Raw genomic sequence first — 24,092 nt, 5'->3', positions numbered from 1 at the left:
GTGAGGAATCCTGTCAGCTCTTATCTAAGCCTGGTGTTTCTATCTCACACACTCACACACACACCTCTCCTCCCTCTGGGTGAGGTCCTTTGATTCAGGCCACGAGGTGTTAAATAAACTAAAAATGTTCCACTCGTTCAAATTCCTCTAAGGAGAAAGAAAAGAAACATTTCCTTTGGATAGGTAAATCATGTCATTCCCTTTTCTTTTTCTTGCTTTCAGCTAAAACTGATATGAACTGTGATACAGCTGCTCTCAGGTCAGCAGTGCTGCCAGGCGTTCTGTCAGAGATCAGCAAAGAACCAGATGTTTTCTCTCGATCATTAAGTCTTATTTTTCTCTTTTCAAACACATATCTAACAGGAATGTGACTTTATGGGGAGTTTGGAATTTCAGCCTCTAAACCTGTGGTTTCAAACAAACTTCTGTTCATCACATGTTGATCAAACAAAACAAAGAATCTGAGGATGTCACCGAGGGCTCTGGACAAATGAGATTTTTTTCATTATTTATACCTTTCTAATTTCACTAAACAATCAACAGAAGAGTCAATAAGGAGCATGTTCATTAGCAGCAGCTCTAATAAAAGAATAGATGTTGGTGAATATATATAAGCATGTTGAATATATGAGGCTGTTCCGAGTGCGTCACTGCCTAAACTCAAACCAGAAAAGTTTGAGGCCTCTTTGCAGCTCAAAGCAAATCTTCATCCAGCTTTAATGTGAAGACAACCAGCGTTTGATGCTTAAATAAATAACAGAGGATTTTCATGTGCTGTCCATAAATACTTTAAATAAATAACAGAGGATTTTCATGTGCTGTCCATAAATACTTTAAAGTTAAAATGAGAAAAAGCTTTGGAGAAAATGTTTTCAGTGTAAAAACTCTGGCAGCTGCTCCATGACCGTGATCCAAGATGTTTCCCTGAAGCTGGTTACACTGAACAGTCCTTCTCTTACCTGGTGGTGTGTGTGTGTGTGTGTGTGTGTGTTAATCAGAGACGCCGGTGCTTTGGAGAGCAGATGAAAGAGGAGATAACGGGCTGATGATTTCTACCAGCTGACCTCTGAATTACACTCACACAAACACACGATGCAAACTGAGGAGTGAAATAACCAAATATGGAGTTAGACTCTAAAGCATTTTTTTATTTATTTGACTTTTTAACGATGCGTGAAAGCTCAGACTAACAGAGCGTCATGTCATAGTGCAGCAGCACATGGTGTGATTTCATCCACCAGGATCCAACCTGGTTTTCAGTCCAGTTCCCTCAGGCCTCAGTGTTCTTAATGATCAGGGTTTTCCAGCAGTGACTGAGTCATTTACTACATCAGACTGTATCCAGAACACACTGATGTTACTTTTATGTGCCGTTTGTTTTGGTGAATAGAAAAGAAAAGTAGTAGGAAATGTTGGCATCCAGCAGCAAACAGTGGCAGAAAATACTGAGACAAAAATAAATACTGGCTGTGACCACCTTTTACCTTTGGTTCATATCACTGAGAGTTAATCAACACGTCTCTGGTGCTGTTGGTTTTTATTTTTACTTTCCATTTGAAGTTTTGTTGTTTTATTGTTCAATAAAGTTTTTCTTTGTGTTCTTTCCTCCTGCTTAAACAGCTATGATATGTTGGTGTGAAACAGGCACGTGTGTTTAACTTCACTGGGCAAATCATATTTTAACTCTCATCTACAACAGCCTCACAAAACACACACATGTCCAAGCACACACACACACACACACACACACACACACACACACACACACACACACACACACACACACACTCAGACACATGTGAAACATTTTAATGAAGCAGATCCACTTTAATCACCTCCCTGATTGCAGGCAATCAGTGTTCATCATGGAGAACGATCAATCACACACACACACACCACACACACACACACACACACAGATGCACACTCATGCGTGTGCTGTACAGGTGTTCACCACACACCCAGCTCTGCCTGAAACCTTCAACAAATGTTTGCAATTATCCAAACCACACACACACACACACACACACACACAATCTTACACACACTCTTCAGCACACGCAGATGGACGCACACAGACATTCACGCTTAGTTTAGCCTCAGTTCTCTCAGAGGTGAGTGGAAATGATGCTGCTGATTAAACTGTAACAAGATGTGACTGAGTTAAACAGACTGAAAGCTGCTGAAGGAATTCATGTAGTTTGTAGTTTTTTAAGGACTTCCTGTCTTTTAATTCTCTCAAAGTCAAAGTGAACAGAGTGGAAATCAAAACTTGTACTTACAGGATGTCTACACTTGACACAGGCATCTGTCCTCTGTCTCTCCACCCAGAAACTCTACATCCACGTCTCCCTGTAGGGGACTGACAGCAGGTCTGAGTCCCCTGCCTCTTCTCTAACAGTGTAAACTCACATTTACATACAAACTAAGTGGGTGGCCAGTGGAGAGGAAGACAAACTGACTCACTGACCTGAAGTCACGTCCTCTTCCACTGCTGACCTCTGACCCTAACTAATCCTGACCTCACTCACACACACCAAGAGACACATTCAGACACACACCCTCACAGAGAGTGAGGGCAGAACTAAAAGCTGTACCTGGATCAAGATGTGTGGAGGTCATGACCTCATGCCATTGACCGATCAGCACTAATCCAGGTCTCCGCTGACCAATCAGAAGCAATCAACATCAGCTTGATTGGAAGGAAAAGAAACATTTAGTCATTTAGGTGAATTACATCCAGACTCAGCTGAAGCTCTGACAAATCAAATAATCATCACGAGACAAAACTCAGGCGTTAATGCATTCTGTCTTTATCTTCAAATTCTCTACTCCCCACATTAGAATGGATTCTGCTGCGGAAAGTTTCGTGCTTTTACCCATTTTTAATGCATTTTCTGGAGGCCTGCAGACTTGAAAAATGTGGGAGGCTGTACAAGTTATCAGGAAAACTAATAGAAAACTTCAGGGCAGAAAATGACAAATTTGAACATACAATGGTTCTGTGTGATGCAGAGCACTTGGTTTCCTCTGCTCTTCAGTTTTTCTCGTCATATTTTCCACCGCGTCCCCCTCAGGGAGAGGACTTTGAGATATCTCCTGCTCCGTTTTCTTTCATCATGTGGTCTATTTCCCATCGTTGGTTCACTTGATGGATGGGATCTATAGGGCTCGGTGAGGCAGAGCCAAGTGCAGCGGCTCCATAAAATGAAATCCTGCTTACTTTTATTGTCTGCAGCTCGATCCTTCTCAGAGGCTCAGGCCAACAGCCCACAGATACATCACTGCTTAAACGGTTGGATCTGCTCTCTGCTCTTTGTTCGTTCTCTGATCAAAAACTGGATTCCTGCGATTTATAGAGAATCGATTCTAGTTTTACAGATTATAGATGGTGATTTTTTAAAAAGACAATTATCTTTTGTGCATTTTTCCATTTTCCAACAAACTGTATAATTTCTATGTTCATATAAAAATATATTTAAACAACACGCCAGTTCAGAAAAGCAAGTTTGGTGTTTAGTGTGTGTGTGTGTGTGTGTGTGTGTGAGCAGATTGTCTGAGTGAGAAATGAGCTGTGAAGATCTCATAAACGCTCCATGAACACATGTGGCAGATGCTGTTGGATCTGATTTCAGAGGAAGAAGAGCTGGAGGATTTTACCCAACTTTGTAGTGTGTGTGTGTGTGTGTGTGTGTGTGAGTGTGTGTGTCCTGCACCTTCGTTACCTCTGTCCAGATCATGAGGCATCAGTCCATGTGTGGAAGTCATCAGGACTCATTGATGTACAGTACAGTAACAGTTTACGTACAGTAACTACTGTTATCTGTAGAGAGCAGACGATCAGCATGTGTCCAACATTACAGAGTGATATCGTCTGACTGACGACAGGTAAACTGCAGCACGCTCCTCTGTTGTACAGAGGATTATGATCCGTTTAGATTTGAGTGCTCTGGTGTTTTCCTATCAAATCAAAGAGGTGAACCGTTGAGTTGTTCGCTTTAATTCTTTCAGTCATATCAAAGAGTTTGAGCGTGGTGTCCTGTCGTTTCTCTTTTTTTCAGGTTATAGAAAATGAAAGACTCAGAGAATGCTGCACACTGCTGATCATTTAAACTCACTTTGGTCTTCAGACCTTCAGGTGAAATTGGTCTGAAGAGTGAAGTGAGTACACGTGATCAACAACGACAGGATCTGTCAGAGTTTATTATCTGTGTTTTCGCAGGATCTTTGAAATCAAGTTTTTGAATTTGAGTTAAAAGCAGTCGTCGCTCATGCACAGATTTGGGTCAGAGGGTTGTTAAGAATCACTTTCATTCATCGCTTCATTTCTTATTTTTCTCATGGGGGTGTGTGAAATTCTTTAAGGCAGAGTGTGATTTAGACTTTACAGATAAACTTCACAACATGGCTGTGATGTCGACGTCTCCCCTGTTGTTCAGGTCTTTCTCTTCTTTATTTTCCACGGCTGGTTAACCAGCAGAGACTGGTGTCCCCTGTCTGCGCTGATGAAAGCAGTGTGATTGTCAGAGCAGTGATTGATTTCTTTTTAAATGGTGCTGAAGTGTAACAAATGTGCCGTGCTGCATTCAAAGCCACAGGACACACAGCAGTGTCTCTGCACGAGGGTTTCCACTTCAGACCCACAGTGGGGGGTCCACTTCTTTTCTCTGAATGTAGCGAGCGTCTCGAGGAGCTTCATGCCTAATTTCCTTCGTTCATCAGGTGATTATTTGCAGCGCAGGGAGGTCAATGCGGCTGACTAACAGAGCAGGAAAACACGGAGAATTTCAAGGTTGATTAGTGGCTGTAATTTGATTTACAGCCTGAGTTGATTCATTTACTTCCAGTTGATCCAAATTCAGAAAAAATATTTCAGGTGTACGAGTTATAAGAACACAGAGGGGCTGTGACCAACCCACAGTTTGAGAAATAGGTCTACCAACAAATTCATCAGGTCGGGTTTAACTCTGACTGCAGTGAAGGATTATTACACACACATTAAACAGTTATGACTGTTGTTTAATGTGCAGAGTATCTGGTCTGTTAAAACTCAAGGTAAAGTCTTCACTTCATGTTCATATCAGACAAAGAAAAGCAACAAATATTAACATTTAAAAAGTTTTAGGTTTTTTTTTTTTCCTAAAAATGACTAATGAATAATTTGCATAGTTGCCAGAAATTCAGTCATTTGACAAATTCTTTCATTTCTAAAATAGACTCAAGTGAGGAGAAGATGAGGAGAGTCTAAAAGTTTAATTTGAAAAATGAACCGATAAGAAAACATGAAACTTAATCACTGTAAAATACTTGTGGCCTGAAATATATTTTTGGACCACATTATTATTATTATTGGACGATTCGTCTTCACTTTGGATATATCACATTTTGGAATGAAACCCAGTAATTTGCCCTCCTCGCTCTGGTTATCATTTACAGCTCAGGCGGGCCTGGCTGACAGCGTTACAGAGTAAACAGTGTGGCGGCAGAGCAGCGGGGCACAGGCAGAGTTTCAAGGTTAATTTGCTCTGCTTGTTCAGGTCGTTTTCTGCCTGCTTTAGCACCGACTCCCCAGAGAGAGCAGAGGCACCGGCTGATGAACTGCGGCTGCTGCTGCCAGTGTGTGTGTGTGTGTGTGTGAAGTATTCAAATAATTTGCTTAAGTAAAAGTAGCATTAACCAGACTATAAGCATAGTTAATTACAAGTTAAAGCCCTGCAATCTAATTTTCTACGAGTGATCGAAGCCTAGAGAGTGAGCAGCTAAAGAGACCAGTAAAAGTTTGTATCATATTTTATATTTAATATTTATATTACTCTCCTCCACTGGATGTTTTAACAGAGGGTCAGAGTAAAAGAAAGGACTCAGTGAGGAAAATTACAGCTCTGTTGTATGTCCCTGTTTGATTTCCCTCAGACCTGAGGAACAGCTCGGCCGTCTTCTGGAAGGGGGGCATCAGCAGTGGATACCAGGCCCTCCTGCTGGACGAGGATCAAGGCTGGCTGTTGGTCGGCGGTAAAGACCACATCTACCTGCTGAGGCCCGACAGCGTGGATCTGCCCACGCGTGCGGTGAGACATTAAAACACACAGAGCTCCTCAGCGTTTGCTGCGTCTGAAAAATAAAACAGCTGAGTTGTTGTAGCTGAGTACAGGACGTTTGTTTCACTCACACCTTCAGGTCTACTGGCCTGCTGCCAGAGAACACGTGGAGCACTGCAGACTGGCAGGGAAAAGTGTGGAGGTACGTCTCTGTGACGACGTGATATCAAACACACCTTCATCCAACTACACCTCACTTTCCACACACTCACTAACAAATGAATCCAAAGTTTGACTCCATGTGAAAATGAGCTTTACAGTGAGACCTGCCTGTGTCTCTGTGTCTGCTTTATTATTCCTGTTCCGATACTGTGAATAAACTGAGCATTAAAACAGAGTAGAAATGGATTTTATTGTGTTTCTATTTTCAGACGGAGTGTGCTAACTTTGTGCGGCTGCTGCAGCCCTTCAATAAGACCCATGTTTACGCCTGTGGCACTGGTGCCTTCCATCCACAGTGTACATACCTGCACCTCGGACACAGCACTGAGGTAAAAATTCCTTCATATCATCAGTGAATCTCACAAAAAAACACATTTTAAAGGACAGATCCACTCAGAACTATTGTTTAACATAAACCATTTTAGTTTTCTGTGCGTGTGTTTGTATTTCCAGTGCAGCTACAGTAACAGCAAGTCCCATCAGAAGTTTACATCAATGATAACTGATCTTCTTGGTGTCAGTCTTTTAGAGTCAGTCCCTCAGTGTTGCACTGATAATAAACAGTCATACTGGAGGAAGGCCATCAGAGAATCAGTTTCCTCTTTGCCCTTTTGTTAATCTGTCATTCTGTGTTTCTGTGTGGTCCCCCCCCCCCCCCCCCCCCCCAGGGGCCGTTGTTCGTGTTGTCTCCCCACAGTGGAGTCCGGCAGAGGAAAATGTCCCTTCAGTCCCAGAGAGCCCTTCACTGCTAGACTGACTGGTGAGTGTCATCCGCTGTCCACCCACCCACACACACACACACACACACACACACACACACACAGACGCACGTGTGGACGTATTAAATCTTTTTCTGTTGCTCTCTAACAGCTGTATTCATACTCTGGTGACACTAATGTCCTTCAGCGTACAATCCTGCTGCTGTCTCATTCCTCGCTGCAGATCATCCATTCAGCCGTGGTGTGTGTGGTCTGCTCCACTTATTTCACACGCTGACGTCAACTGTTGCCCCCATGCGACATTACAGACATAAAACACATCATCTACATTTGGAACCTTTAGACAAAGAACTCCCATAAAATCAGCTCCAAGTTTTCAAACTGAGTTTCTGAATCTGATCATTGTTCTCGTGACGACCTCCAGCAGCAAACACATCTGTAATAATTAGAGATTTTCAAAAGGCTCAGAAAGACATGAAGTGATTTTACTGTGAAATGAAGTTTCTGATGTTTGAAAACATGTAGAATCAAAAGGCAGATATATGGGGAGTCACAAAGAGTTGTTTTGTCAGTTTTAGATCAGAACGACAGTGGCACTCAGTAGAGCACATAGCTCTGTCTGTCTGTACAGCTCCACACCAAACTGTGCAAACTCATAGATCTCAGCACCACTGATACATTGATCCAAATCAACATCCATCAATTATTTCCTGAGAAATTGATGAAGACGTCAGAATATGTCTCACAAATGTTTAGGAAAAATCCTGGATTCACCTCGTTAACCAGATCCACACCAACTAATCTGTCAGGTCTGTATCTGCAGCCGTTTTAACTCAACACAAGTAACCAGCTTCTCTAATGTGAGAACTGCTCATTGCTCATATAAAACAAGCGATTTGAATGTGTCCTTGTTGGGCTGTGGATGTTAAATATGTTGCAGCTTCCTCAGAAAAACACAGTCTCCTACATAATATTAAATATCACATCATGTAGTTACAGGATTTAAGATGTTCACAGCTTTTACTCAGTGTTTTTCACTGGAACTCTAAGTAGAATTTTAAAAAGCTGCTGCTGAGTCACTGTACAGGTAATGAGGAACAGCCTCGGAGGCTTTGGGGCTGTTTACAGTCAACATATGTTCTGTAACTGACCATGTTCAGATGTCTCAGGAGGAATATGTTCTGTGTTGTTGGATGTTTTAACACCAGTTTACTGTATGTGAAAGTAGAAATATGGAGTGAAACAGATCAAACAGCTGTGAATGTTGCAACAGCCTCTGCATTGGTCAACACATGTAATCTGTCTCAGTGGGAAGATAAATTTCACATTGCTGTGTTTAATGCAAACATGGCTGTGGTGAGAGGGGATTTTCACATAGTGTGTCATTTGTTGCTGTTTGTTCCCAGATGGTGAACTTTATGCAGGTACCTCAGTGGACTTCATGGGAGCAAACGCTGCCATCTTCCGTACCACAGTCCAGGGCAGCAGTCAGCATTACATCCGCACTGAGGCCTACGACCAAAACTGGCTCAACGGTAAGAAGCTCCAGTCTGTGCAGTCAGTGCTTCTACTCCTCCGGCCTCGCACAGACACAGAGAGTTAACTGTGTCCTGTCTCCTCCTCAGAGCCGGAGTTTGTGGGCTCCTTCTCCATCCCTGACACTCACAGTCCGGACGACGACAAGGTTTACTTCTTCTTCAAGGAGAGGGCGGTGGAGGCTGGACAGTGGGACAGGAGGGTGTACAGTCGTGTGGCTCGAGTCTGCAAGGTAGAAACACACTGACAGATACACAGTGTGTGTTTGCTTCCCTTCTCTCTCCTCCACCTTATCTTCTCCTCTCTGTCTCGATCCAGAATGACGTAGGGGGGAAGAGGAGTCTGATCAATCGCTGGACCACCTTCCTCAAAGCCAGACTGGTCTGTTCTGTTCCCGGACCGTCCGGAGTCGACACACAGTTTGATGAGCTAGGTAACACTCGTTCCCTTCCCTCCTTTTCCTTCCTCTCTGCCTGCCTCCTCACCACCCTCCTTTTCTTATTTGACCTCTCTGGAATAGATCTTTGATAGTTTCTCCCTCCTGTTTATTTTCTTACTTTATCTCCCTCTCTCTGAACTTTGAGAAGAGGACAAGGAAGAAATGAATAAAATGTCCCCTCCTTTCCTTCCCTCTCTTCTCCTCCCTTGTCTCTTCTCACCTCACGCCTTTTGAAATCATTCCCAATTTACTGAGCTGCAGTCTCTCTCTGAATATAGTGTTGTTCTCATTTGGCAAATTTTATTTAAATATTACTTTTATTTAATGAAGAACTTCAGTTCACAGCAATGTGGAACAAACAAAGTACTCACAGTTATTATTCTACTTTATTTGTATCACACCTTTTCATGTGCCGTAGGTTTCAAAGTGCACGATCTCACTGACATGTATTTAGATTCTGAGAGAATGACTGGATTCACATTCATTGAATTTTAATGCTGTGACTGTTTTTTTCAGAGGACATCTTTGTTCTGGAGACCAAGGACCCACAAAATCCCACCATCTACGGCGTCTTCAGCACGTCCAGGTGAGAATACACTCATCATACAGTCATTTCAGTAACACTTGTCTAGAACTTGTCTGGACTGGAGTTCAGGTGTTTAGCAGTAAAGTTTATTTAACCTCATTAACACCTGACGTTTTGTCCACTTGGGGTACAACAGAAACAAGCTGCGAACACAACACTGACATATCATCATCTTTTAAGTTGATATGGTCAACCTGTTTTTATTATTTTTCATTAGCAGTCATGTCTTTTTTCCCTTTTATTTCTCTTTATATGCAGTGTTTATTTCAGTAACATAGCCTGATGTTTTTGCCTTGGAAACAAACACTGATTTCTGACAGTAATTGATGGTGAGCGGAGCAGCAGAGCAGTGGAGGACTTTCCCGTCATTAACGTGCACGCTCACAGCCGGGCTGGCACGTGCACGCCCAGCGGTGTGGAAGAGGTCGAGTGTGGGTGGGTGTCAGGGTCAAAGGTGAAGAGGCCCAGCTGGGTGTGTTATTGTAACCCAGGCGTGTAACAGCACTCCCACCTCTCCTCCTCATCCCTCCCTCCTCTCCTCCCTCCTCTTTTATCCTTCTGTTTTCTGGCTCTGCTTCTTGATTATTGAGAATAAATTGGTTCTTTTCTCGTCGTCCCTCTCCTCCTTTTACTCTTAACCCCTCTGTTTTTTCTCTCTCTCTCAATCCTTCCTTTATTCGTCTCCACTTTTATTCCCTTGCTTTTACCGTGCCTCTTCAAACCCTCTGTCCCTCAGGCCCTCCACCTTTCTGACTGCACCTTTCTGTTGTAACCAACACACACACTCTCTCTCCCACAGCTCCATCTTTCATGGTTCAGCAGTGTGTGTCTACTCCATGGCGTCCATCCGTGCAGCTTTCAACGGACCGTTTGCCCATAAAGAAGGTCCTGACTATCGCTGGGTGGAGTACAAAGGCCGCATCCCATATCCAAGACCTGGGACTGTAAGTACACAACCAGAAACGCTGGTTTGTTTTTGTCCTGCAGGTCAGTGTGTGACCTTTACAACTCACATACAGACAGGTTCAGACCAGAGAGGATGAGAAGGTGAAAACAGCAGTGAACAGGGTGCGTTCGACCGTATCATACAAAGACAAAGTGTGCAGCAGCTTCTTCTCTGGAACAAACAGATCAGATGAAAATAGTTTACAGAGAAGTGAGTGGATTATTCAGTCTTTACCTCAGAGGATGTCAGAGGAGAGACAAAATATATTTGATGTTTTTATTGTAATAAATATTGATGACAGGATGGTATTCATGTTTGTGTGAATAACTAAGAATTTCCTGTGCGATCAGACAAACACACATAAGACATGTAATGAAAACAAGCTGATGGAGCTGTGAGTTAACCTCCGGTGATTTAACACCTCAGCTGTGAACTCCTCTGGGAAACTTCAAGTTGTCAGGAAGGCCGAGGTTTTAGTGTTTTAGTGTGTCAGGTGTTATTTCACCCTCCCTGCCGGGGAATTCACCTCTCTGTGGAGCAGGTTTGTATCATGCAGTTGATTGCAGAAGAGGTCAGTGTGTGTGTGTGTGTGTGTGTGTGTGTGTGTGTGTGTGGAGGGGGGAGAGGTTTGGGTTGGGCAGAATGATTAAGAGCAAAATGAAACAGTCACAGAGATGCTGTGGTCACAACCTCTGACCACTGACTCACTGCACACACACACACACACACACACACACACACACACACACACACACACACACACACACATCCTGCACAGAAAGACATGGCCTCCATGTTGTTGACTTGTCCAGAATATTCTCTAATTCAGCTCATTTCATCTCAGCATGTCTGCTGTCTCTCTACTGATCTCTGTTTCACCTCTTTCCATCTTTCTCTTGTTCTCCTTTCATCAAGGGAAACTTCTGACTCTACAAATCAACATGTACTTTGACACGATCTGAAAGTCATTTTTTCAAACCAGCCTTCCTCTCCTCCCTTTCATTTCCTCCCCTTCCTCCTCTCTCTGTCATCTGTTCATCTCCTGCTGATTTTTTCTTTGTCCTTTTGTGATTTTTCTGGAAATTGCAGAGGATTCTGGTCCAGTTCTTGTCCTTGATTGTTTAAGTGGGAATATACTCAAAGTGCACTTAGATGGAGTGTGTGGAAAAAAGAGAACTTGTGAATCTGAAAGGCCAAAAAAAACTAAAAGTAAAAACTAAAACAAATGCTGACTGTTTGAGTTCTTACTTCAGATCGTGCTGTTTGCCTATAATCAGTCTAAATAGTGCAGTGGTTCCCATCATTACTGACTGATCTACATGTAACTCATAGTCCCAGGTTAGTGGTGATGTGATTACATGTGAATATAAGTCACACTGATGTCTGACAGTCTTGTTTGCTGATGTGCAGCCTCTCACCTTTTTCCTCCTAATACTGCTCTGCTTGTCGTCCAGTGTCCCAGTGAGACCTACGATGCTCTCCACAAGTCCACCAAGGATTTCCCAGACGAGGTGGTGAGCTTCATGCGGCAGCATCAGCTGATGTGGGAGCCGGTCCTGCCTCTGGGCGGCAGACCCATATTGACCCAGGTCACCGCTCCCTACATGTTAAAGAGGGTGGTAGTGGACAGAGTGGATGCTGAGGATGGACCTTACGACGTCTTACACCTGGGCACAGGTGAGGAGGAGGAGTTAGAGGGAAAAGTAGGAGTTTAGGAACGAAGAGTAACAGAGAAGGAGAGAGAATAAAGAAGACAAGATTTATTTCAAATCATAATAAGCTTCATTTGTTTGAGAATTTTCTCCACAAAGTTGTTGTAAGGCAAAGAAAAACAGATCAAAGTGCAAGACAGAGCAATAAAAAAGAAAATATACAGGATGATGTGGAAGTAAAGGCTGACGAAGGCTTTCTTCTAAAAATGTAAAGGGATTTAAAAGAACTCCGACTGAGCGAGGGTTAACGCTGATGAAACTGTGAGCAGAGGACGAATTTATCTTCAGACAAATGAGAGGGTGGAAACGACAAACATCTAAAATCACATGTTCCCTCTGCCTCTGGTGAAACAAATGAGTCACTTCATTATATTTTCCTGCTTAAGGAACATAAAGGTGATGCTGTGTATGAGAGGCACAAACTGAACACACAGGTTCAAGTAGAAACAAACAAAGTTCCCCACAAGAAACAAATGAGTCGAAACATCTTTCCACTGTTTCACATTTTAACCAGCACTTCATTAAAATGGTGTGTATGATTTACTGAGAGTGGCTCAGTTGTTTTGTGTAAACGTCCTGTGTTCATTCATTATCTCTTTAAAGCTCCTCTGAAGGTGGAGCGTGGAGAGTTTACTGTTTCATCCCAAAGCAACACCTCACAGGGTGACTGGGTTCCTGAGTGTGTCTGCGTTTTGTGTGTGTGTGTTCATAAAACCCCTGCTGTTGTATGTAGGTAGTTGTGGTCCTGTGTGTGTGTTTGTCAGGGAATGGCTGTGTGTGTGTGATAAATGGTGGAGGTTATTTAACTGCTGCTGACAGGCTGAGGGGCCAGAGGTGCTCAGATGGCTCCATACGTCTCCTCTAAGTGGATTCCTCTCTAACATCTCTCATCTCCCCATCAACTGCACATTTACCTGCCTGATAAATGCTCTTTCTGCTCTTTCAAGTGCTCTGATTTTCTCAGAGCTCGACCAGGATGATGATTCCACTCGTCCTCTTCTCTGATCGATGATTTTTTTGTTGCTGTTGTTCCTAAGACTGGATAATGTCCCTTTATTATACATCATTCTGCTTGGCCACGTGCTTACGTCAAGGTGGTTTATTCTAAGAGTAAAATATGCTTTTGAAAAGTCTGCAGTTCGCTCTGAGGTCATGCATTGACTTGAGAAGTGGCTTGTTGTAAGTGCATGTCCCATGTAATATTACTGCTTTAACTCCACATGGTGACATTTCTCCTGTACTCTCATGTCTTGCAGCAAATTATTTTACATTCCTTAATTCTCCAACATGATATTTCAGGGACTTTATGTTCATGTTACTAAACTTGTTATAACATAATGCCAAATCACACACTCAGTAATCTGTGTTAAGTCTATGATACACATGGAATTAGTAAGTAATTAAATATTAGTGTAGAACAAAGGTGTGTTCTCTCCACAAGGTGTACTGAGGACGGCTCAGTAATCTCCTCAAACAGCTGGACATTATTTTTAACACATGTAAAAATGGAGTGATCCATGTTCAGTACTCTGGTGAGGATTTGGTGCAGCAGGATGGTGTGTGTGAGTGAGTCAAAGTAAGCTACAGTGTGTGTGTTCATGGTGATGAAGGAAATGTCTCCCAGTGCAGCAGTGTGGCTCACTGATGAGTTTTTGATGGTTTTTGGAAACAATGGCTCCGAGGAATCAGAGATAATAGGATTTATTGACATTAACAGTGTAGAACACTGTCGGCCTCATCCTTTATCACTGTGCAGTAATTTAACCTTCAGCTGTCTGTGAATAATGGCTGCACCTGGAGATGTGATAACACTCCCACTTAAATACATGTGGAGCCATGTTCTTAAAATTCTTATCATCACATTTTTGAAACTTTAGTTTGAACAGAAATGATAAAACTGAGAGAAGACAGATGTGTGTCTTGTTTGCAGGTGGATCAGATCCATGAATTCTGCAAATTATAATTCAGCTGTGGAAACTTCGTGGACTTCACGCTGGTACAACTGCAGCCTGGAGCTTCAGTTACTTTCATATTATTGATTAACTTTAACTTTACCTCTGAGGATAAAATATTAAACTCATGTGACTCACTGAGTCTCAGTCTCCACTGGTAACAGAACTTGGTTAGTAATTACAACAGTCATTTAATACAGTTTAATACAGTTGTATATGATATATATAAGGACAGATTTTAAAGCAGATCATCTCTGTCAAACGTTTCAGCCTGGAGCTTCACTGCTGATTTATTTTGCCGTACTGGGTCAAAACAAAGGTCTCTGACGACCACAGACAGCATTAGTCCCTGTAGAGTAGGCTTGTTTGACAGACTCATCTGTAGACGCACACATGCATAAACACACACACACACACACACACACACACACACATAGTCTGGTACTCACATACAGCTGCAAACACACACATTCAGAGGAGGTTTCCCACAGTGAGGTCTGAGGTTTATGAGGTTCCCTGGGAGCATCCTGACATTATGTGTGTGTGTGTGTGTGTGTGTGTGTGTGTGTGTGTGTGTGCCTGCAGTTGTTGTATTGGAATGTCTGCCTTTCTGTACGTTGATGTGTAAACGTGTGCATTGTGTCTCTGTGAGCTGCTTTGTGCGCCTGTGTGTGATGTGAATGTGCTTGTGAACAGTGTGTGGTTTCAGTGTGTAGTGGTGTGTAGTGGTCGTCTCATAAATCCTCCCTGATGTTTCTCACCTTGTGTGCATTTAGTTTCAGGATCCCACTGTTACCAAGGTTACCGCTGTAGGATGTATCCCGTGTTACCATGGCAACGGTTTAAGAATGTTTAGTGACCTCTTTGGTCGCTTTTAATTTCTTCATTATTTTATCTTTGAAACAAACAAACAACAGATATCCTTCACTGTGTCTGTTGTTTAGGACTCAGAGGTTCCATCTTATATTTTATATTTTTACATTCTCAAGCAACAACTTTATGTCTTTAAGTCAAGTGAACGATGTTTGTAGATTGTACCTGAGCGACTTATTGATGTGTTGGTCACGACTTAGTGGAAATTCAGACATGCAGCTGCACTTTGCTCAGCTCTGAACAGGACATTGAAAGATGAGCAGAAAAATCCGATATGCCAATACAAACTGTGCTGTGATGAACCTCAGCAGGGACGAAACTGGATAAACGAAAATGATGTTTGTAGCCAGAAGAAAATACTGTTCATCATGAAACTGATGTAAAGCTCACCCCTCAGTGGAAATACTGAGTTTTTCAGAGTAAAGGGAATTGTAAACCATTTAAACCAGCAAATATTATTGTTTCTGAAACGTGTTGCTCGCAGCGTGAGCCAGAGAATCAGCAGGAGGAGGAAACCTGCAGGTCATTAATTTAACCACTGAATCATTAAAATCTCATCGACCACATTTCCCATTCTTCAGAGAAGGAATATTTTCCTCAGCCTGGCCAACTGTTGTAAAGTTCAGGAGATTCACGTTTATTTTCCTTGACACAGCGTATCTGGTGTTAAACTAAGGGCACCTTGTTACATTTCTGTTTTTCTATTGAACTTCCATTAGATCACTTTTTATTTCAGTTGGTTTCTTAAAATCAAAACATATCATTTGCAAAGAACCTACATTAAGTTTTATGTGTCTAAGTTTGTGTGTAGAACAGCAACTGTTGATATGATGAATTCTTCAGTCACTTCTTAGTTTGAAAGTTGTTTTTCAGGTAACACTTTATCTTAAGTGCCTCTATTCAGAGTTTATAACCATTGAATAAATAATGTAGTTGTGAGCAGATATAAGTGTTAACAGCTGTATAAACACATAATGAATAACAGTGCATTGATAAACACTAAAATGTTATATGCAAATGCTAAATATGGATACTTAAAGTCAAGTGTTTCTGTTTCTCTCGTCAGATAGAAAGTAGATTCTGACGTCTACAGGTCAGCTTAATTAGTTTTTCAAAGTTAAAGCATTTGTGTTGTAAATAGAATTTAAATCAGAGTTCAGAAAGCTAGGTGTGAGTGAAATAAAGGTTTTGTAATGCATTAGAGCAGGGTGAACAGATTCTGTGTTTGCACCAGTGTGTTGACACGTCAGTAAATGTTCTGTTATTCTGCAGATGATGGGAAGGTGGTGAAGGCAGTGTCTGTCGTCAAAGACAACGGGGACACAGAGGAGATCATTCTAGAGGAACTGACTGTCTTCCAGGTGAGATACAGCTGTCAGTAAAGTTTATGAATCACAGCTTCTCACAAAGTGTGACCTCTTACATGAAGTGCACTTGTGTGAAGTGTTTTTCTGTTGGTTGTTGTTCCGGCCATCGTAGCTACTCGGGACATTTATGGCTAAAATCTGAGCTCGTGTTGGTGTCTCTCGCTCGGTGCCCATCTGCCAGCTCTGCACCATGTGATGAGCTGCGTGAGGCCTCGCGTGTAGTTTTCCATTGGAACATATTTGTCTGGAATAACTCCACTAAACAGAAAAACAGATAGCAGGGCACATATTTCCCAAGGTCCTCTATGTAAATAAACAAATGAAAAAGACAAGGATAGAGGAGCTGGGGAAGTGAGGAGAACAGAAAAGACGAGAGAAAAGTCAAAAACAGAGGCAACAAAAATGGGAAAAGCACAAAGGAGCAAAGGATGAGGAGGAAAATAAGGAGAAAATGAAGAGAGGAAATAAAACAGAGCACAGGTGAAGGGAAGGAAGAAAGACTGAAAACACAGCCACAAACAAACAGGATACCAGATGCACATTGTCTGTTTATTTATAACTGAGATTAAAACAGGAACTAATCCATTTCCACTAGACACACGGGGTGAAGCAGCTGGCACTGACTGTAAACTGCAGTGTTTATTTCATAGTTTTCTGCTCTGAAGGACGGGTCGCACCGAAGAAAGCCGGTTTTCACCCTGACTGGGTTTCAAATTGGAGGTGGGTCGGGTAGTTGGCTGTGACAGGACACAGGATCACCAGATCACTGTATCGTTCTCCTGCTCTCTAACGTATCCTGAGTCTCCTTTATCTCCTGCTTCAGTTTGACCCCTCCACTCAGAGCGGTCAGGGGTCACTGAGTCTCTTTATGATGCTCTGAAGCAAGACCGTGAGCCAGAGGAACGGAGCTGTGGGATAATTTAGCTCTCTGAGGAAGAAACAGACTCACTGGATTTCTAATCTCAGGAGCTGCCCTGACCTTTAGTGCCAGGTCGCAGCATTTAGCATAACTGAGACATTCTTCAACCTCTGTGAGGCTGAAGTATCAGATTGTTAAAGATCAGTGTGTCAGTCATATAAGCTGCCCCTCTATTCATGCATATAAACAGCTAAAAATCAGTGTTTTAAGGTGTTTTCCTTGATTCAGCATCACAGTATGAAAACCAACAAGAAGCAATTCATGTTTATTCATTGTTTTTCAAATTAACTGATTTCTGTCACCTGTAGCGTGATAAACTAATCACATCTGTTACCTTGTTGATCATAAACATCTATAGATGTACTGTATAAATGCTTTGTGTGTCTGTCTAATGCAGCGTTTTCCGTTTTATCCCTCAGAGTCCCTCTCCCATCCTGAGCATGGAGCTGTCGACCAAGAGAGTAGGTCCAACTGTGGTGTCTTTGTGTGTCTGTCTTTGTATTTGTCTTTTTTCAGAAAAGCTTTACAAGAGAAACACAGATCATATCAGATCTAAGGACCTTCTTTGATTAAGCAGGCCACTTACAGCTTTATTGAAAACTGGTTCATTCAGATGAGGAGATTCCTGTATTTCATTGTGAGAGTAACTGTGATTGACTATTGATTCAGGAAGACTATTATTAAGTGTCCCATTAGGTTCTGCATAAATCATTTAACGTGTTAACTACAGATAAAACTATATTTGACATAAATAAGTGGATTTTCAGCAGTGACATTTCACAGATGTCTTGGGTTTAGAAGTCTAGTAAAAGGAAAATAAAACTGGACAAACTGAGTTCATGTTTTTGTTGATATACCTGGACAGAAAGTTGTTCTTTTTCATCTCCCTCTCTCTTTTTTAACAGTGGTATGTGATGTGATACATTTCTTTCCCTCCCTTCCCTCCCTCTCGTCCACAGCAACAGCTGTATGTGTCCAGCGAGCTCGGCGTGGCCCAGCTGGGGCTCCAGAGGTGTGAGTTATACGGGAGCGACTGTGCTGAGTGCTGCCTGGCCAGAGACCCCTACTGCTCCTGGGACGGACAGACCTGCTCCAGATACTTCCCCACCAGCAAGAGGTAGAGAGGGAGGGAGGGTTGTCAGACATGGCTGTCATTAGGAGATGAGTTTTGTTTTTCTAGCCTCACTGAAGAGCTCTGTGATTGGTCAGTCCACCACTTTGGTTCAGACTGAAATATCTGGTTATGTCAAACTTACCCAGGTCTCCTGGTTTAACCTCACCTTCACCATGCTCAGTTCAAACAAAACAATTAAAACTCAGTAACTGGTAAAATTAGTGGTTGTGCTTTAGATTTGATGTCACTTAAAGGGAGAGAAAGAGAAAACAGCAGGTGAGAGAAAGAAACTCATCATCGTCTGAAGAGCAGAGAGAATTTCAGTTGAGAAAATAAGAATAGAAATGTGAGGACTAATGGAGAAAAGAAAGAGTGAGGGTTGTTGAAGGAGAGGAGGAGGAGAGGGGAGACCTTCAGATACGCTACAGTCTGAAGGACATAAAGCAAAGAAAGGAGGGGGTGGGCAGAGAAGGGAAGCAGGGTCAGAAAACGACAGACAGAGGTCGACCTAGAAGGAGAAGGAGACATGACAACACTCTTTACAATGGCTGAAACAACATTCTGTATTTTCATAGCCTTTTCTTGCTCCGTGTTTCTCATTCATAATCTCAGTAGCTTCATATTTTCACCCTGAGGAGGCGGCAGAAGCCCAGTAACAACAGTGAGGAGGAGGATTTAACACTGTTATACAGTTTTATCTAAAGGCAGCTACATTATCTGCTGCTGTCAGCTGCTGTTTAACTGATGAGTCTACTGTCTACGTTAGTGCACACACACTTCAGTCACAGTGACCTACATTATTAATGTCTTCAGCATGTTTTTGTTCATTATAGTGCAGTGGAATAAAATAACTAATTCATTCTTGAGTAATAAAATGAGAAAAAACCAGTAAGATGGCATGAAACAAGTATAAGAGATGTGATGACAGTAAATAAAGTTTGTAACTGTAAAGATTGTAATTTACATACTCACTCTGATTGAACAGTTATTTCCTTCTGTTCTACTGCTGTGCCGGTGTACAACGCGGTCGAGAGCTCATTTCCTGTGTTTCCATGCATTGTTTCAGGTCCAGGAAGCTAATTATAGTTATATTACATTAAACAGGGAAGCTGTTCACCGTGATGATCAGATTTTCCCACATTTTCGGAGCACTTTTACAAAATTGAGTTGCTGCGACTGTGAACCTTGCTCCTTAAAGAACTGAATCCTTCAGTTCCATCAATGCAACACGACACAGCTGCAGTGCCTGATAAACACCATGTCTCTGTAAACCTCCAGGTTGTGCTCTAGGGTTATTTTCTCAGACTTAACAAAGCTCCTCCAGACCTGCAGGAGATGTTGCAGGTAGAGTAAACTGGATTTAATGTTTAAGATCAGTCGGTGTGTCCCTTTAAGTTCGGCTAAAAGCAAGTGTTCCAGACGTTTCTTTAGAAGGTAACACGGTGCACACAACATATTCTAAACCCTGTGTGTGTGTGTGTGTGTGTGTGTGTGTGTGTGTGTGTGTGTGTGTGTGTGTGTTAGGCGGGCACGGAGGCAGGATGTAAAGTATGGAGACCCCTGGAGTCAGTGCCCAGTCACAGAGGACGGTAAGGATTTCCGTCACCTGATACGAATGAACTGTCTCTGTTTTACATCGTTTCCTGTCGTCAGTTATATAATGGACGACCGGTGTGGTTGGTATGTACTTAGAAACAGAGGATTTCCACTTACATATACACTCTGTTTGATTGATAATGTATTTGGAAGTACCACCACAGGGATGAAACAGTGGTTTAGCTGTCTGGCTGCTGGCTCCATAAGAGATCTGCATAAATCCCTGACTGTGTTTGATTCTCACGGCAGCGAGTGAATACCTGTTCATATTTATTCACTCAAATAAACGTGGATTAACCAGTCCTGGTGTTGAATGTTGTAGAGATGTAGAGATTTATCATCTAACAGACTTTTTCTCAAGTTTGTACTCATCCAGAAATTCCAGACTTAAAGGATAGATTCACTATTTCAAGTCTTTGCTTTTGCTTTTCTTAAGATATTTAAGATCTCTTCCTAATGTGCCTCTAGTTTAAGAGATCAAATCCACAGTCCTCATTTCGAGTTAGAAATAAATTCCAAAGTTTATCTGAAGGTAATATGAGGCTTCGACTGGTTCAGTTAAACAAATAAAGAGGGTATTAACACAGTCTTTTTAGTGCAGAAGTCCCTCACTGTCCAAAAACACAGAGGGATTTTTGTTCTCATATTAACTTGATATGAATGTTTGACAGAATAAACAGAACAAAGACTGTGGGTTTGGCTCCATCATCATCCTCAGCAGCAGCAGCAGCATGTTAGAAAGGGATTTCTTAACAGACAGTGTGAACAGGAGAAATTATTACAACCAGTGAAAACTACATGACCACATGATTATTGTTTTATTTGTCTTTTTAAAAAAGTTTTAAAGTTGAAGTGACGATGTCATTCTAAAGTTACAGTTTGATTGACACCTGACACTATGAATCCTTAAATTCCCTGTTGATATTAAATATTCACATGTGTTGCTTTTTGTGTTTTTACCACAGCCATACTTCTCATTTCTGTATTTATTTATACTTTACATTTGCAAAAACAAAGTCCCTTACTACTGCTGAACAACCAAAACCAAATATACAAAGATACAGTAGCTACTGGCCTAAAATATACAGTGAAATGTCTTCTTTACCTTTCTGTTGTGAAGGCAGAGATAGGGCGCACTCTAGGGGATGTGCTGTGTAACTGCAGTTTTCTCCACTTGAGATGATTACAGTAAAGGAAACAATAAAGTGATGTATAACTGTGAATATAAAATGTTTTTCTTGTCTTCATCTGCATGTATCATTTTTCTTTCTTTCGTTTATTTTCTCTTATCATCCCTCCTTCCTCAGATTCACACTAACCATTATTATTATTTTTTCTCTGTCTTGATACAAAAACACTGAATAGATTTAAATTGTTCCCTCTGTTGCGTCCGTCAGATTCTGACTCTGTGGAGGTGAAGCTGGTGTACGCTGTCGAAGGAAACTCCACCTTCCTGGAGTGTGTTCCTCGGTCGCCTCAGGCCGAGCTCAGGTGGACGATGCAGCAGCACACAGACAGCCAGCAGCAAACCCTCAGTCAGATATATAAAAGCAGAGAGGTGAGTCAGACGATTCCTGCTTTTTTCTCCATCTGCTGGTGGAGCGAATGGATCTGAGGGGAACAGATGTTGATGGTTGGGGTGATGTTTCCCTGTAATGATGCTTGAAGAACATGCAACTCTTTCTGAGGGTTCGGCAGCTTTTTTATATTTCCTCTGACAGCTGGAACATCACCCTCTCTGTCCCCCTCTCAGCTCCCTCAGAGCGATGACGACCGCTCCCTCAACATGAAGAGGGGGTTGCTGGTTCAACGCCTGGAGCTGGCTGACGCAGGCCTCTACACCTGCACCAGCCACGAGCACTCCTACAGCCAGGTCCTGGCCCGATACCGAGTTCACATCATCCCCAACCACAGCCTCCACCCAGCCCGCCACCTGCAGAACCACAGTCCAAACCACGGGAGGACCGGGCCGGCCGGGGTAGTGGTCACTGGGTTTCTGGGGCAGTCAGGGCCCCCTCATCCACCTCCTTCCCTGCCGGGACACAGGAACTCGTGGCTGCTCCAGCATCCTCAGCAGCTCCCTCTGAAGAGCTACAAAGACCTGACCATGGTGGGGACCAACAGTCTGAGCGTGGACGAGTACTGTGAGCAGCTGTGGTACCGCGAGAAACGCCGGCAGCAGAAACTGCGCACGCTGAAGCTGAAACAGGAGAGCAGGAAAGCCCGGGTGAGGAGGAACAACCCTCCTGAGGTTCCCCTCTAGTCACCTGGAGAACACAGACTGATAATGGACAACAGAACCTGTATATGCAGAGAGCAAGCAAAGGTTCAGTCAAGAAAGTTTGCTTTTTGAGCAAATAATGCCGATCAGTAGAGTGACACCAACTATATTTGCCATTAAAGACTGACAGTAATATTCTTTTTTCTGAATATTTTTACATTTAGACCCTACAAAAATGGAAAGAGCAATGTAGAGAAAAAGTTATTCCTAATATTAGCAGTGTTCAGTTTTGTATAATCTGGTCATTTCGACATAAACAGAGACACAGTTAAAACTGAAGAGAAGCATCTGATCACATTCTGTTTTCAGACGTCTAGATAAACATTTTGTTCTTTGCTAAAACATCGTGCAGGATGATTATCTGGCTGATAATTCCAAAAACAAACAAACTGAGTTTAAAGGCCCTGGAAACCTGTTTTCTTGATTTGCTTCCTTGCTGTGTATGATTATTCTACACAGTTTTTAGTGTTTTTCTCTGAGCTCCTCTCACTGTTTGGAGGTGGATGTGGCTCAATTGAGGAAAAGTGATGTAATGCAGATTTCAAAAATATAATTGCTGTTGATAAATAGTTACTGAGGATGTTTTTTCCCCCAAACTTCACTGACAGTTGCTTATTTAGTCTTGACTATTGAATATTTTAGAGAAATATTTAAGATTTGAAACCAAGTTTTCAGGGTTTTTAAAGTTACTACTTGTAGTGTTAGAGAGACTAGTGACCTAAACTAATTTACTCTTACTTTAATGCTATGGATTTACCAATATTTACACCACAGCATCTATTCAGACTGACTCTATACAACCAGCTCTGCAGGACATCAATGGCACCGAATAGCTGACATGAAATTTGTAGCAAAGCTGCAAATTCTTCATACAGGACAGACGTACAGGTGAAAATGTATCAGGATCTCTCGCACAATGCAGACAGACATTTATATTTATATATAGATATATACACATGTTGTATATATAAATATAAATGTGTAAAACAGTATAAATTAATGACAAGTGTTAACCCAGTTTACTGCTACACATTTAACTGTTGTTTAACAAAAACATATAATGTTTTCTACATGTATTTATGTTTGTTCTGAGATGTAATGCTGATCTACACTGATAAGATCTAGGCTTCATACACAACGCCTCAGTGGAAACGCACACATGAAATGGACCTTGCTTGAAAATACATTATGTATAGCTTATTAAAACTGCCATTTAACTAATAATTACTATTCACTACAATGTATATTAAAGAACTCTATTTTTGATAGTTTTCTTTCTTCATGTACTAGAATTTAGTACATGTTCTCTGTGTTTATGTAAACTTGTGTAAAGCATAAGCAAAATGAAAACTTGTTTTCATGTCACAACTCCAATAAGCTTTGAGATCAAGAACTGAGTAATGAAGCTGTGTAATACTGTATGTGAATAAGCCACCGAATAATAACTTACATGTAAAATAAAACAAATAAAAACATTCAAGGGTTTTTTGTGCATTATAAGTCACTAACAGAGTACTTTGGTTTATCATTAAAGGTTATTACTATTAATATGACTATAGTTGAAATAAACATCCTATTCAAACATCGGGTGTTTCGAGTGGATTCAGCACACTTGGTCAAATTAATTGCCAATATGCTTTGGCACATCATGTGATCATTGTATGTAATATATAAAAAATATTTAAAGATTAAAAGGACAAGACACAGAGGTAAGCAGGAGCTGCTTATTATTATTATTATTATTATTATTATTATTATTATTAGTAGTAGTAGTAGTAGTAGTAGTAATATT

General features: G+C 41.7%; 2 protein-coding genes across 3 annotated transcripts in view; one reads left to right on the top strand and one right to left on the bottom strand.

The window, feature by feature from the left end:
• Positions 1-23,775, top strand: part of si:dkey-49n23.1 (semaphorin-3D) — a 69,604-nt gene extending 45,829 nt beyond the window's left edge. Inside the window, 17 exon segments of the mRNA XM_018686360.2 lie at positions 5,914-6,068; positions 6,178-6,240; positions 6,470-6,589; positions 6,929-6,955; positions 6,957-7,020; positions 8,386-8,514; positions 8,605-8,747; positions 8,834-8,948; positions 9,471-9,540; positions 10,340-10,484; positions 11,941-12,163; positions 16,296-16,384; positions 17,729-17,770; positions 18,269-18,426; positions 19,948-20,012; positions 21,417-21,577; positions 21,773-23,775. Of these exon segments, the coding sequence (XP_018541876.1) occupies positions 5,914-6,068; positions 6,178-6,240; positions 6,470-6,589; positions 6,929-6,955; positions 6,957-7,020; positions 8,386-8,514; positions 8,605-8,747; positions 8,834-8,948; positions 9,471-9,540; positions 10,340-10,484; positions 11,941-12,163; positions 16,296-16,384; positions 17,729-17,770; positions 18,269-18,426; positions 19,948-20,012; positions 21,417-21,577; positions 21,773-22,282 (2,279 nt within the window). The 3' untranslated portion in view covers positions 22,283-23,775.
• dynlrb1 (dynein, light chain, roadblock-type 1) overlaps positions 1-24,092 on the bottom strand; it is a 231,357-nt gene that overhangs the window by 57,292 nt on the left and 149,973 nt on the right. The gene's annotated exons all lie outside the window — the stretch shown is intronic.

This window comes from Lates calcarifer, unplaced genomic scaffold (genome assembly GCF_001640805.2).
Source record: "Lates calcarifer isolate ASB-BC8 unplaced genomic scaffold, TLL_Latcal_v3 _unitig_1631_quiver_445, whole genome shotgun sequence".
Classification (NCBI taxonomy): domain Eukaryota; kingdom Metazoa; phylum Chordata; class Actinopteri; family Centropomidae; genus Lates; species Lates calcarifer.
This window is presented reverse-complemented; position numbering and strand designations above follow the sequence as displayed.